The 14,443-nt window shown below is 42.6% G+C and overlaps 1 protein-coding gene across 2 annotated transcripts; it reads left to right on the forward strand.

The window, feature by feature from the left end:
- Positions 1-621: 621 nt before the first annotated feature.
- LOC307252682 (transcription initiation factor TFIID subunit 4-like) lies at positions 622-13,404 on the forward strand (the record flags this gene model as incomplete). Of its 2 annotated transcripts, none has more annotated exons than XM_080030419.1 (16): positions 622-889; positions 1,056-1,808; positions 3,032-3,186; positions 3,794-3,913; positions 4,384-4,539; positions 5,111-5,233; positions 5,376-5,465; positions 5,957-6,175; positions 6,329-6,464; positions 8,660-8,771; positions 10,256-10,419; positions 10,530-10,660; positions 10,782-10,907; positions 11,180-11,236; positions 11,348-11,467; positions 11,570-13,404. In XM_080030419.1, the coding sequence occupies 16 exons, from the start codon at positions 622-624 to the stop codon at positions 11,735-11,737; spliced, it is 2,898 nt and encodes a 965-aa protein (XP_079886545.1). In that variant the 3' UTR covers positions 11,738-13,404. The 2 variants fall into 2 exon arrangements, with proteins under 2 accessions (XP_079886545.1, XP_079886546.1); XM_080030420.1 differs by having other exon boundaries at positions 8,663-8,771.
- Between the last annotated feature and the right edge of the window lie 1,039 nt (positions 13,405-14,443).

Consider the following 14,443-nt stretch of genomic DNA (forward strand, 5'->3'; position numbering starts at 1 on the left):
GAGCAAGCAGAAACATTTTATAGGCGTGCTCAGGTGACTTGGAGCCACGCCCACTGACTGAGCCTTAAACGCACCTGGCCATGAATCCATCCCTGATTCGGTGTCAGTCCCTGTGGGCTCATTATGGCTGATATTTAGCATACAACTGGTAATTTACATGCTTATTGAACACTTATTTGGGAAGTGTGTGATATTATTCTGACTGTTTTGAAAACGTTTTGTGTAAGAAGTTGCCATACATAATGCATTAATGCAGCGTACGCCTGAGCATAGTGCTGCGCAACAATGCAAGCTTCAGCTTGTATGTTGAAGAGCGCTCTCCAGAGATTGACATCCAGACCTCTCTATTTCCGGTGAGGCAGCTTCTGCGGTTCGCCTCGAACATTAGACAACAACGCATCCTGTTCATGTCCGCAAAAGAAACGATAACACAGGCAGTCTCTCAGAGCCGTGATGAAGTCCCACTGTAGCAGCTAGCTACCGTTATGGTTGTTTTCCCAGAAGTGCAAGACAGTGTTTACACCAGACACTGCAGCTCACAGATGTTTGTTTCAGCCTTTATTTTCTTCGAGTAACCAATCACAGCGCCCGGTGAGGTCCGAGGGCTCATCCAATCGGCGCATGCTTCTCACGAGCGAACGTAGCTGGGCAAAGATGGCGACGGGCTCCGATTTGCTGGATGATGTTTTCTTCAACACAGAGGTGGACGAAAAAGTAGTGAGTGATCTAGTCGGGTCTCTGGAGTCCGAGCTGACAGGAACAGGGCGCGTAAATACATCGGCTAACATTCATTCTGCTGCAAATCAAGCTGACAACTCAGCTGCAGGCAGTAATTCCAATGTTCAGGGCAGCAAAATGGGACTTTCACAACAAGAGCTTGCTAAAGCAGGTAAGGTATAGCTTCCCACTCCGGTTAGCTAACATTAGCTCATTTTGGTCACGTTTTTCAACTGATAGTAACCAACTTGGCTTCTCTTGTGTATTTCCCGAAACTATTGCCATTCATAGAGTTGTTCGACATCCCCTATTGTGTTTATGTGTTTCCGCTTCTGCAGGGACAAGAGTGCAAGGAGGAGGTGTCATCATTAACAGCACGGCGTCCCATAGTTCAGGCATGGATACAGCACCCAGGACCACATCGGCGGCAGTACCGACCGTGACAGCCGCTCAGAGTCACTCCAAGCCGGGGACAGCTAGCGCAGTCGTCGCGGTAGTATCGGATGGTGTTGGGAAACATGGAACGATTGAGGTTCCAACTTTGAATGGTGGTGCCCCGCTGGTGAACTGTCATATCCCTGGAGGCGCCTCTGCTGACAGCAGCGGCATCAACAACTCTCAGTCCGCTGTCACGCAAGTCAACAACGGACCTGTTTCAGTGAGCAAAGGAGGCGCTGCAGTTCTGACACCAAGTACTATCATTCGAACTACTTCAACGAGTGCTGTGATTTCGACTCAGCGCTCGCATTCAAGTGTAGCGACAGTCACGCTAGTGAGGCCACCTATGCAAACTCAACCCACCAACACCTCACAAAGCGGGGGGACCCAAGCCACGGTCCTAACGCAGCCCGCCGCTAACAGCATGAGAACTATAGTGCAGACTGGTGGTGGACCCGTCGTGGCTTCAGCTGTTGTGACAGGGACAACGGCGACTATGAGAAGTCCGACTGTTTTGCAAAACTTGAGGACATCAGTACCGTCGACCGTCGCTGCCACTCCTCCTGTTGGAATACGAGCCAATGTTCCACAGGTGTTGGCCCCTCGACTGACTCAGCCTCAACAAAACATTCAAAACATCCAACTCCCTCCAGGTAACTGTGTAAAGTTAACAGTTTACGTTTTTATGGTTGTGTCAAGCTGCAATAACTTTTTGAAAACGTTTTACTAGTAGCTACCAAACGTGTTTAGCTGCTCTAGTGTGAAATTGACAAAGAGGACACTTTGGAGGCCAAAAAAACCCCGAATAGGCTGACCAAGGTTGTAACTGCAGTACATACCAGATAGAAAACCTTCAGCCAATTTATTCCTCCCATTCCTCAAGCATTTTGTTGCAATCTGATGATTCTTTTTACTTTGTCAACTTGTCAGAGTCAATAGAAAACTGTCCTCATATCACTATATTTACTGTGTATTGCTTAAGTTTTGTTGATAAAGGCAAATTGCAAGATTGTTTATCTCTGACTTCAGATTTGACTCAAGGTTTGCACTGGCTTGTATTTAACCTATGCTGATATTAAATGGATAATTTCACATTTCCTCGGCACAAGATGGTATACATTTCTCAAATATAGTTGTGTCAATGCATGGAACTGAGCTTTTGCTGCCAGTCCTGTGTTTATCAATCCAGAGAGTGACTGGTCAGACCAAAGTTCCAAAACAGCTGTATTTAAACAAGCCACAACAATTTAATAACATGTATCTCTAGATACAGATCAGCAATACAACGTAGTGTGCTTCTGCTTCTTAATTCTCCTGTCCATCCCTCTTTAACATGGTGCTACTTTCGTTGTGCAGAGTGTATTACCATGTATGTACTAGAGCCCACACAGCCATCACCTGTTTGATGGGCAAGCTGCGCTGCTCATGTGCATGGCAGTCAATTTAATTTATATATCTCAGTATCAAAAACCAAAATGTGCTTTACAGGGCTTTGTATAGTCATAGACTGACCCACAGTATAGTAAAGTTGCGTCGATTAGAAGAAAAGTGTTTCACTTTGTTGTTTAACCGTTTTGTGGATGTTTACAACTTATAATAATTACATGTTGTGTTGTGGTATTTGATATATGGCACCGTTTTTTTGTGGCTCTTTTTTTTTGTCTGACCAGTCGATGACTGGCTAGAAATCTCTGAAAAATGCACCCCCACCCCCAAGATGAGGTAATATTATCCATGCATCAATAGACCTATAGATGAGTAATCCATACCTTCTCATTTCACAAGCTCTCAGTGTACATAGGGTTATATTGATTAGACTAGTAATCAGGACCTTTGACAGCTTCTTAACCTCTCCCGTGACGTTTGCCTCTTGCAGGCATGGTGTTGGTTCGCAGTGAGAGCGGGCAGCTGCTGATGATTCACCAGCAGACCTTGGCTCAGATGCAGGCTCAGACACAGTCCCAAAGTGCCATGACGCCGCGACCTACAGCCCCCACCAGCACTCCCCCTGTCCACATCACCTCTCTGCAGGTAGAGCACTGATATGGGGCACAGTCACACACAGAGAGAATGTGATTCATTCCTGTTAAGTGGTGATGCACAGACCTGATATATTGAAACAGCATGTACATGGATAATGACCTTATTGAAAAGATCAGGTATTTTTTGCCAGATGTAATTGATTGCACTTTAATTCCCCTACAAGGAACTTTTAAATGTTTATGAAACAGTCAAATTTTCATTTCATTTTCATTTTCCTTTATTTAACCTCGAAAGATCAATTGAGGGGTGACCCTCTTTTACTATGACGTTGAGTTTGAGACCATCACTGAAAATAATTAAATGTTTTAACGTTATTAATGCCTTTGCTCAGGTCTGATTTCTTAGACAAAACGATTTAGCATAACATCCTGTGTTTCCCGAATGCTACTAAATCAAAGTTTACTTTACTTCACCATCAACATATTGCCATTATTAATCTTTACTTGCTTCCTAAACAAATGCATGCGCTATCGGCATGAACTTGGACTCCGGTGTCGTAAAAACACAACCAGTTTGTGCCAAAGGTTTCTTCGTAGCCACTTTAAATATTGTTTCTTTGTGAAAAGAAACATCATATCCCCCTGCTCTTCTGCAGGCACCAGGTGCCTCACTGCTGTCTCGTCCGGTGACCCCAACCACCATTATTAAACAAGCTTCCACAGTCCAGACCACTGTGACAGCCACCACCACACTGCAGAGGCCTCCTGTACTACAGGTAACTCTAGCTCACACCCCTATCCATTATTTGAATTCCTTGTACCGGGTTTAAAGCTTTAAAGTACCATTGCCGTTTAAAGTTGTCAAGTCAATTGTTTGCTCACTTTGGAAACCTTGCTTCTTGTGTTCATACTGTGAGACTTGATTGTCCAGGTGAACATGGCATTCTTAATCCTTGGTTAATCCATTCAGTTTTACGAGACCTTATTCAAAGATTTTTTATTTTCATGTTTTCTATTGTAATTTAGGGGGCAAATAGGTTATTTTGTATACATAGTATATCAATGAGCTATGAGTGCCTTGTGAAAGTAAACATCCAGCAACAAGTTTGGGGGTAAAAAAAATGTATTATTTCCCAGTACATTTAAATGTACTGGGCCCTGGGACCAGACATGTCAAAACTGTAATTCTGACCTTTTCATTTTCCTGAGCCTCCTCTCATGAGTACATATTTCCTGGCTTATATAGAACACCATCATGCTGAGTGGAACTGCCACCACCCGAGGACAGGCGCTAGGAACGCCCACCACAGTGCAGCCTGGATCTGCAGCCACAGCAGTTCCTCAGAGGGTCGGGCCCCTTGGGGCCACTGGCACCCCTGTGACTCCAACAGCTATCACAGCTGTAAGAGAGAAGTACTAACATTGAAAACTTTCTTTCCTTTTGTAATCGTTCAAAGATGACTGTAGAAGCCAAATGTAAATGTCATGTAAATATGTTGTTTGTTATGCACTGTGTGGCCATTAGGTGGCAGTCTAATCTTGCCTGTTGGACAGGTATAAAAGCATGGCAGAAACTGTGGTTTGGCAGGTGTTTGACCCGGAAAGGCAAACGGTTTTTGGCGGCTGTTATTGTGCATCACTGTGACGCTGAAGTATGTCTGTTAATATTGCAAGGTGGAAATAAACTTATTGTATGCTACACAAGAAGGCACTCAGACGAGATTATTTACAACAGGATTATTTACAACACAAGAAAGCAATCAGTGAAGTGAAAGCAAGCGTGTCAGCCAGGTGACTCTGGGTCCAACCATCTCAGTAGCTTAAAGCCTCGGCTTAGCTGCTTTAATAATAACTTTACACATAGTTTTTCATTTCGTGCTCAGTTAGTGCTCTGCTTCACATGTGTGTGCCTGTTTGTAAGTCTGATGTGTATATTTAAGAAAAGATGCCATTGTATATGTATGTGCTTGCAGGAGACGCTGGAGAACGTGAAGAAGTGTAGAAACTTTTTGTCCACATTGATCAAGCTGGCATCCAGCGGAAAACAGTCCTCTGAAACTACTGCCAACGTCAAGGAGCTGGTTAAGAACCTACTGGTAAAAATGGAACATCTCTCTCCACCATCGGTTTTACAACTGTATCCCTCTGTCTTTATCATTAAATTGTTATTCACATTCCTTTAGTCTTGTGTTTTCTAATGTATTGTTCTGATAAATATTTGTGTTTTATGTCCATCAGGAAGCTAAGATGGAGCCGGAAGATTTCACCAGTAGGTTGTACCGGGAGCTCAACTCCTCCCCACAGCCGTATCTTGTGCCTTTCCTAAAGGTGAGATCAGTGATTCCTCAGTTGCCTGTTTCTTGATTTTGCAGTGGGAAATGCTGTTAAATAGTCAGCATTACAAATAGCCTTCATGAACATCTTTTTGTTTCCTGTTCAGTATATGATAAAAATCGCTGTCCCTATAAGTGCTACTTTTACTTAAAGGTGGAGTCAGTGAATGCTTGTTGTCAAAATCACCCTTTGTCCAAAACAGAGAATAACCCCTCACGATCTGCTACCTGTCTGTACTGTGTGCCCTGACACCATAGATTCACCATGCTCCGTTTACAGAGCTTAGGCTGTGTGTTAAAACTGGTTTTATTTCCACGCACACTCACAGTATGTACAGGTAGCATAACGTGAAGAGTTATTCACTGATTTTGACAAAAAGACTCCACCTTTTAATAATCAAATCTAACCTGTGTTGAAAAGAGTCAGGGATTTGATCAAACTGAACATACTGTATTGTCACTCTCTTTCCTCTTGTCTCCCTGCAGAGAAGTCTCCCTGCACTGCGTCAGATGACCCCAGACTCTGAGGCCTTCATCCAGCTGAGCCTGCTGCCTCAGCCCAGCTCTGCTGCGGCAGCGTCCACGGCCCTCACCGCTGTGGTGCTGCGACCTCCTCTCTCCAACGCCACCGCCATCACAAGCACCGCCGTGTCCAAAACCACTGTTATCAGCCTCACTCAGGCACCTCACAGTAAACCTGCACTGGTAATTTTGCTGCTAGTTGGAAAATTGTTATCTGAATTCAGTCATTGGCACCGCACGTAGAAGTGGGAAAACCTTGCATCTATGAGTTTATACGTCTACACTTGTACGTGCTTTTCATGCCATGTTTCTTATTTGTCTGTGAATGTTTTGCAGATAGTGCCCCAGCAACAGGGGGCGATGGTGAGGCCACAGGTGACGCTGGCTCAGTCTCCCATGGTTACCATCAGAGGACAATCTCATAGCCGCATCATTGTGGGCCAGCCGCAGGTGGTCAAACATCTCCAGACAGGTGTGTGTTCAAGAGCCACTTACACTTCTGTTATATCTTCCATATGGGGAACAGAATATGCAGTGAATTGCTCTGAATGTTGTTCTTTGTTATTGTCTTTATTTGGTACCAGTGATGCCGGTCGGACCTATTTTTTCAGTAACGAGTAATCTAACGCGTTACTATCTCCAAACCAGTAATCAGATTAAAGTTACTCATCAAAGTCACTGTGCGTCATTTTCCTTAAGGTGCGAACACACTGCACAGCGCGGCGCGGCGGTTGGCCGCGCGAATCGCAGGTTCCGCGCCGCGTGATCATTTTGGCTCATTTGTGTCTGCCGCCGCCCGATGACTCATTGAATGTGCACGCCCAGTTTCTTCCCGCTATTTACATCTCTCTCATCATCGTCGTCATCCTCACTGATTTGTTTTTGTTGGGAGCGTCTCTGAAGTAGGCTATTCTGCCTTCATCATCTCTGCCATCGGCCCTTGTATTGGTCTCACTGCACCTCTCACACATTTCTCCCCGCCACCTGCCACCCAAGCTTCGTAAACACACACACACACATACACACACAACCCGCCCCCACACACACACACACACACGCACATATGTATCCATGGCCGTGCATATACACATTCACGCCGGCATATCAACATGTAGAGAAAACCCAAACAGATTTTCAGATGTTTAGGGAAATGTTTGGAAGTGTCAGTTGTCGTATTTAGTTTTTATTGTCTCTGCATATTCACTCATCTGGCGTTCTCTCCTTCTCTCTTCTATAATGTGAGTCTATTCCTTGCTCCTTTTACTAAAAGGTGTCTCATTAAACTGCTTTCATACATTTTATCGATGTGTTGGAACTTTCTCTCTCTCTCTCTGTCTCTCTGTCTTTTCCTTCTTTTTTCCCTTCATCCCTCCTTTCCCGACTGCACTGCCAGCCAGGTTTCACGTGTTTTGTAGCTCAGCAGACTCACCCGAGTGATGTCGGGAGGAGCTCAACGCTGATTGGCTATCGCGGCGCGGCCGGCGGCGAAAAGTTCAATATTTTCAACTTCTGCGGCGGCCGCAGCATTCGCGCCGCGCCGCCCCTGGCCGCGCCGCGTGATCCGCTCGCCGCCGGCCGCCGATTCGCGCGGCGGCGCGCAAAATACATTGACTTTCTATGTAAACTCGCCGCGCGGCGATGTGCAGTGTGTTGGCACCTTTAGTGAAACATTTTACCTAACTGCACAAATGACTGCGATTGCGATTTAATGTAAATAAATGTGCACGCATGTGTCTCTAAACGCTCCAACTGCTCCAACCACTCCTCTCGTCTTTTTGGTAGCGCCCCTCGTCTCTGACGTGTGTGTGTGTGTGTGTGCGCGCGCAGTAGCATTACGGCCGAGTCTAAGCTGAACTGTGGCGCAAAACAAACGTTTCCCCCCCCCCCCATGAAATATAGCGTCTGCTATGGGGATATTTAGGATTCGGGTACAGTGACGTTGAAGAGATAGAAGTGTTTAAAATTTGGAAACTTATAGTCACGTGGCGACCGGTGGCCGCACACACCCAGTCTATCAACACATGAGACATCGCAGAGAAAAGTCAAATTAATGCATGAGAGTGAAGGGCCAAACACTTTGGAGGAATGCATCTTCATGGGGGGGAAAAACGTTTTTTTTTATAACATTTTTTAAACCATAATTTTTATTATTTTGAAAACAGTATGCCTATAGGCTACTAGCCTAGAAGCTTTATTTTATATATGTTCAATGATTCTTAATATGTGCATGTTTTAAATTGAGATATATGGGTTTCAAAACCTGTAAAGTAACGTTTAAAGTAACTTGTAATCTAATTTAGTTACTTTTAACATCAAGTAATCAGTAAAGTAACTAAATTACTATTTTAAAGAGTAATCAGTAATCGGATTACTTTTTCAAAGTAACTGTGGCAAGTTACACTGTTTGGTACATCATATAGCGTCCAATGGGAATCTGTGGACAGACTCAGATGCTTTCTCACACCCATTAACTTTGTAGGTATGGAAGGGCTGCCACCTTGTGGGTACCGCCTATAATTGCATGACATAAAGTTTCATAAAATGTAGACAAAATTGATAAAAAAAAAAAAATGGAAATTAGACTCACATCTTAGTGAATGTTTTAGACTGTGTACATGGACTCTTTTAAATGTGTAATTTGCTTCTTCTGTCTCTTATTGGTTCCAGCAGTGAAGCAGACGTTAGCTCCAGTGGCCAAAGGAGTACCAGTAGTCAGTCAGTCCTCTCTCACCGCTGCTCAGAGGAACAAGCTGAAGGAGGCCGGAGGGGGAACCTTCAGGTCTGTGACACATTCAAATAAATATCATCAAAATACGCTGCATTGAATGTATTGCAAACCTCAGTGAATCATTTGCTCTTGTTTCTCTGTCATGAGATTCACACAGACTGAGCAGTCTTGTTTAAATGTTACAAATTGAGCTAATAAACTGAACTTTGAATTTTTTTGCTGCAGAAGTTATCTCAGCTAATTTATGTTATCTAATTTGATAATAAGGTGATTGTATGCAGAATGCTCGTGCCAGAAACTCATACAGTGGTTTTGTACAGATAAATAAATAAATATTAGCAGGTTCTCAATAGTATTTCAATTTAGGGGGGGCGCAAAAAAAATCTGTCCCCTAGGGGGGGGGGGGGGGGGGGGGGCCTGACAGAAAATACTTGAGAACCACTGCTCTAGTGTCTCTTTAAATGTAATAAGAAAGCGGTACAACACCGTGAATGTGTCAGAAGAAACTTTCAGTTCACTCAAACATCCATGCTAAACTTTCTTTTATGACCTCAGACTGCTTCATCCTTAAGTAGTTGGTGCTGACATGGATTTTAATATTGGTAAAACTAGTGGTGGTGTGTGCCTGCCTGGGTTCCCTGTTTCTCCCAACGTGAAGTCAGCAACCTCCGATTAGGCTCCATTTTGGAAGCTCTTGCCCTGGGTAATGGATAAACGTTGGATTACGATGCTAGTCTAAAATAGCAGGTAATGGATTCCCTTATTGCTAGAGAAGACTTAGAAAAGAGAAACAGGATGAGGGAGATGGAGCTAACAGCAACTATTGAACTAACGGAAATGATGATTGGGGTCATGGGGGACGCCAACCTTGTGTTTTATGATAAATTGAACACGGACACATTTGCTAATGAATGCATCAATGATCTTTATTAATGGCCTCATAAGCACAACTGGGGGTTAGGGGTAATATATCATGGTAGTTACACCTTTTCTGACACGGTTTCGAATGAAAATTCTGCATTTACAAAGAGAGTAAGACTTTAATGTCATCTAGGGGCAATTTGGCCCACAGACAGCAATAGACAGGATTTATTACAGGGCTATTGTATCTGATTTCATTAGACTGCATGAGTGAAACTTGTGGACTGGTTTATGCTGTGAAACTAATTTATGTGCACGATATAGCGATTTGATTGAGGAGGCAATGCATTTCTGCTTTCATCACATTCATCAATGTCCCTGGATAAGATCATTGAAGGGAGGGGAAGGATCAGTGTATTTTTGTCTGCAACTATGGGCCACCAAAGACGGGTATATTTAAAATGCTATATATTTCAGCCTTTAAGTGCTCTTGGGCAGATATTGTCAGACTCTAACTAGGGTGCATGATGAATTATTTCAAATTGTTTCTAGCTGTAGAGAGAGACTTCTGCAGCTACATCTCAACTATTGAGATCATTTTGAAAAAATTTTTTTGCTCACCAAAAGGTGTGTGGCTGCTTACGTCTGTGTGGTCACGTTTTCCTTCAATTCAGGGATGATGACGATATCAATGACGTGGCCTCCATGGGAGGAGTCAACCTGTCAGAGGAGAGCGCCCGTATCTTAGCAACCAACTCTGTTGGCACGGTGACTCGATCCTGCAAGGATGAGGCCTTCCTCTCCACCTCTCTGCTCACCCGCAGAGCTCTGGAGATTGGTGAGGAACCCACGCTCACACAAGAGGAAAAAACCTGCAGCGTGTTCTTTGGTCTCAATGGCCGACACATTCTCACTCTGTCTAAATCTTTCTCCACGCTGCTGTGACAGGTAAGAAGTTCGGCATCTGCGAGCTGGGCACTGATGTTATCAACTACATTTCCCACGCTACACAGCAGCGGCTGCAAAACTTGCTGGAACGGGTGTCGCAAGTGGCACAGCACAAGAATGTAACCTTCAAGGTGATTATTAATTAAAGTAACTTCAGAACAGGTCTGACCCCATTACCATTTACTCTGTTTTAATTCCCCTGTTGTACCTTTTTGTCCTTCCTTCTGACATCTTCCTTGCTCTATCCCTCAGGAGGATGAGCGGCATGCGCAGGTCAGCGATGTGCGAGCCCAGCTCCGATTCTTTGAGCAGCTGGATCACATGGAGAAGCAAAGGAAAGAAGAGCAGGAGAGAGAGATTCTTTTGAAGGCTGCAAAGGTAAAACTATATACAATATAAACAAGGACACATTGTATCATTTGAAACCAAGAAATGTTACACACTATTATAATTGCATTATTATAATTGCATTAAGAGGCGAGCAAGTGGTCCAGGGTCGATGTCATTAATATACAGCACATTTCCTCTACTACTAACTGTCACTAGAGAGCCAATCTGCTAACTGAGTGAGTGAATGAATAAAAGAACCGACTGAATAAATTGAACAAACCCCTTTTTGAAAAATTTAAATGTCTTCTACCTCACTGCAGTCTCGGTCACGGCAAGAGGACCCCGAGCAGCTCCTACTTAAACAGAAAGCCAAAGAGGTAAGAAGATGCTGTGATAAGTGACTATATGATTGCTTCATTTGTGAGTCTAAATGATGATGAGTCTTGTCTGAGGAGACTTAAGCTGTCTGCTAAATGCTTGTATTCCAGATGCAGCAGCAGGAGCTGGCTCAGATCAGACAGAGAGAAGCCAACTTAACGGCGCTGGCAGCCATCGGGCCGAGGAAAAAACGGAAAATGGACTCTCCGGTTAGGGGGGCCAGTGCAGAGGTAAAGGAATATGTAACCTTTCGCCATAGGGGGGGGGAGGGTTGTGCGTATTTTGAATGATTTCCAGTTCTTGTCTTATGTGTGCTGTTGTTTCCACTCTAGGGCTCGGGGTCAGGCCCCTCCCAGCCAGGAGGCTCCAGTGCATCAGGCTCCAGACAGTTTACGCGACAGCGCATCACCAGAGTCAACCTCAGGGACCTGCTCTTCTGTCTGGAGAACGAGAGAGAGACCAACGGCTCACAGCTGCTCTACAAAGGCTTCCTCAAATAGCACCTGCATTACCATGACTTTGTTTGCATGGCATTAAGGAGGCACAGGTGAACGTCGGCCCAGATTATTTCTGTCGGTGCATTTTCTTTGATCACCCACTGCTGAATGATGAGACATCTATCTCTGCCAAAAGCATCATCTGGAACACTGATGAAACCTTTTAAAAGCCTCTTCAAGCACAGGCCTGTTTGTAGATGTTGGTGCAGTGGTGGCGCAAGTTCAGAGAGAAGTTACACCCAGCCAAACTTCACTCATGCACTGCCTCATGCTGCACACAAGAAAAAAAAAACGTCTTGAACTGAACTGAGAATTTCAGTTGTGAAAACCTTGCTGGGGTCATTCCACTGGCATCTGTGTTGTAGCAGCAAATCTCTGTGAAGTGTTTCCATGTTGGATTAACGTGTAACATTCAGGTGCAACAGTCTGATTTTACAAACCTGCAGTATTGACCATGTGAACCATTAACACCCTGTTTGAGCTCTTAACGGAGGGTTTAATTTATCAAGCATTTTTTTTTTTACTATATTCCAGCAGAGTTTCGATGCCTGTGGATTGTTTTACAGACACTAATCTTGACTAGTATCGTCATCTGCTGAGTTGCCTTCTTACCAAATCAAGCCATATGGATTAGAATCTGTCGATTAGCTTCAGTTACTTTATCTTTGCCAACAGTTCTATGAAGATTTGCAGGACGTGTGCTTTGTTTTGTTGTGTTTTTTTTGTTGTGTCTTTCAAAAATGATTATTTCTATCTCATGATGTAATCAAAGGTGTCAATATTTGAACGCTTGCCATTATAGTGTTTTTACTCTGTGAGTTCCTGCCACAGTGGTTAAAACTGAAATTCCAATTTTATTTCATATTCTAGCACATTTACTACAAAAACTACACAGACTGAACTTTCTATCACAGTGAACATTCTTTCCAAAGTAATTGTTGTTCCAGTGGTTTAAAGGTACTGGTAGGAATACACATTTGCATTATGAAATGAATAATGTGAAAGAGCTACAGACTTTTCAAAAAAAGAGAGCAACAGTATTATATTTCTGGGCAGGGTGGTTACAGTGATGGATTAGCCTCTCAATTTAACAACAAAAAAAGATTAAAAAAAATAATGGACATGGGAGGCTACCTGAGGTTACATTAAAAATAACTAGTTTGGTACGAATTGGAAACAACGTGGTTGTTAATAATGTAAAGTATCCATGGCATCCCAATCATGTGCTATAATGTGAGTTTGGAGAAATGGATTCCAATTATGTTTTTGATTTAATTCCAAAAAATGAATAAGTTATGTCCACGTTTTAGTATGTATGACTGATGGAGGTAATGTTTGAACATGGGTGTGAAATGCAGAGCGAGGACGGCACATTGACACATCAGTTTTCTCAAACTAGCCAATCAGATGAACATACCAAGCTTTATAACTTTTTTTATATATTTTTAGGGCACATACTAATTTGATCTTTATACCTTTTTGTCATTTTATGAAAGAATGTGTATAAGCCAATTTTAATTACTGTACATACCGGTACCTAGGTTTGCCTTTTGTAGATTTAGCGGTTGACAATATTTGAATAGGTAAGTTTGGCATATTTTTAATAGAAATATATGAGAAATAAGACAAACATATGACGTATACTTGCCAATATCTTGTACATTTTGCGAAGCCACTTGTTTATATGTAAATATCTGAATTTAAAAAAATAAAGTTTTTAATTAATATTTTACAATGGACTGAAAGAAAACTATATTAAAACAAAAGACAACCTTCTTGCTTATTGTGTGTGGTCTGGTCTATCACGGTTTTCTCCCTATTCCCTTTTTTATTATTATATTCTAATTGTCTGTACTTGAAGGCTGCTGTTCCTTATCACTGCATGGAGGAACAATGATTAGGACAAATCAAATATTTAGGATCCCATTACTGCTGGATAAGACAGTAAGCTCAGCTCTGAATATATTTTATTATATTATTGTGTGTGTGTGTGTGTGTGTGTGTGTGTTGCAAACATAGACAAAAATTTAATTGTACAGTGCAACTGCTTGTTAACTTATGTTAACATATCTGCATATGACAATAAATATCTTGGAATCTTGTATCTCCACTACCTCTTCACATGACAAGTATGGAGCAGGATGTTAAAGGCAATCCTTGTATTATTATCATTTTGGAAAAAGGAGTTGTTAAATCAATATAATTGAATTGGAGTTTAGTGGTTTATCAAGATGTAATTGCAAACCACTTTGCTCTTTAATCCCAGTAAACAGTAAGAGCTAGAGTGTATTGATTAAAGGATGGAACACTAAGGAGGTGAGTGTTGTACAAGCTGTGAGGTGTAAAGCGGGGGAGTGATGTTATGGCGTGCAAACTCGCAGGTGATTCAACACAAACTGTATTTCTATTATCATTTTTAATTATTATTTATATGTGTTACGTACGTATTGTGAGGCTAGCAGGTGGATGGCATTTTACACCATCATTTCAAAGAGCAAAGAGGCATCTACACTGGCTTAAATCTTTCCCTCTGTGTGTGCGTGTGTGTGTGTCAAACAACTTAAATATTGATCAAATGTGATCTGATGTTCGGCATGTCAAATGAATGATAAACTTATTTTTATATAAGAAACCATACTTTGTCTGCCAATTATGTTGTGATTAATATATGAAATGATTTTCTTTTGTGGAGGTCATGTGTAGCCACAT

The sequence above is a fragment of the Ammodytes marinus genome (genome assembly GCF_949987685.1).
Source record: "Ammodytes marinus genome assembly, chromosome: 7".
In the NCBI taxonomy this organism is placed as follows: Eukaryota; Metazoa; Chordata; class Actinopteri; order Uranoscopiformes; family Ammodytidae; genus Ammodytes; species Ammodytes marinus.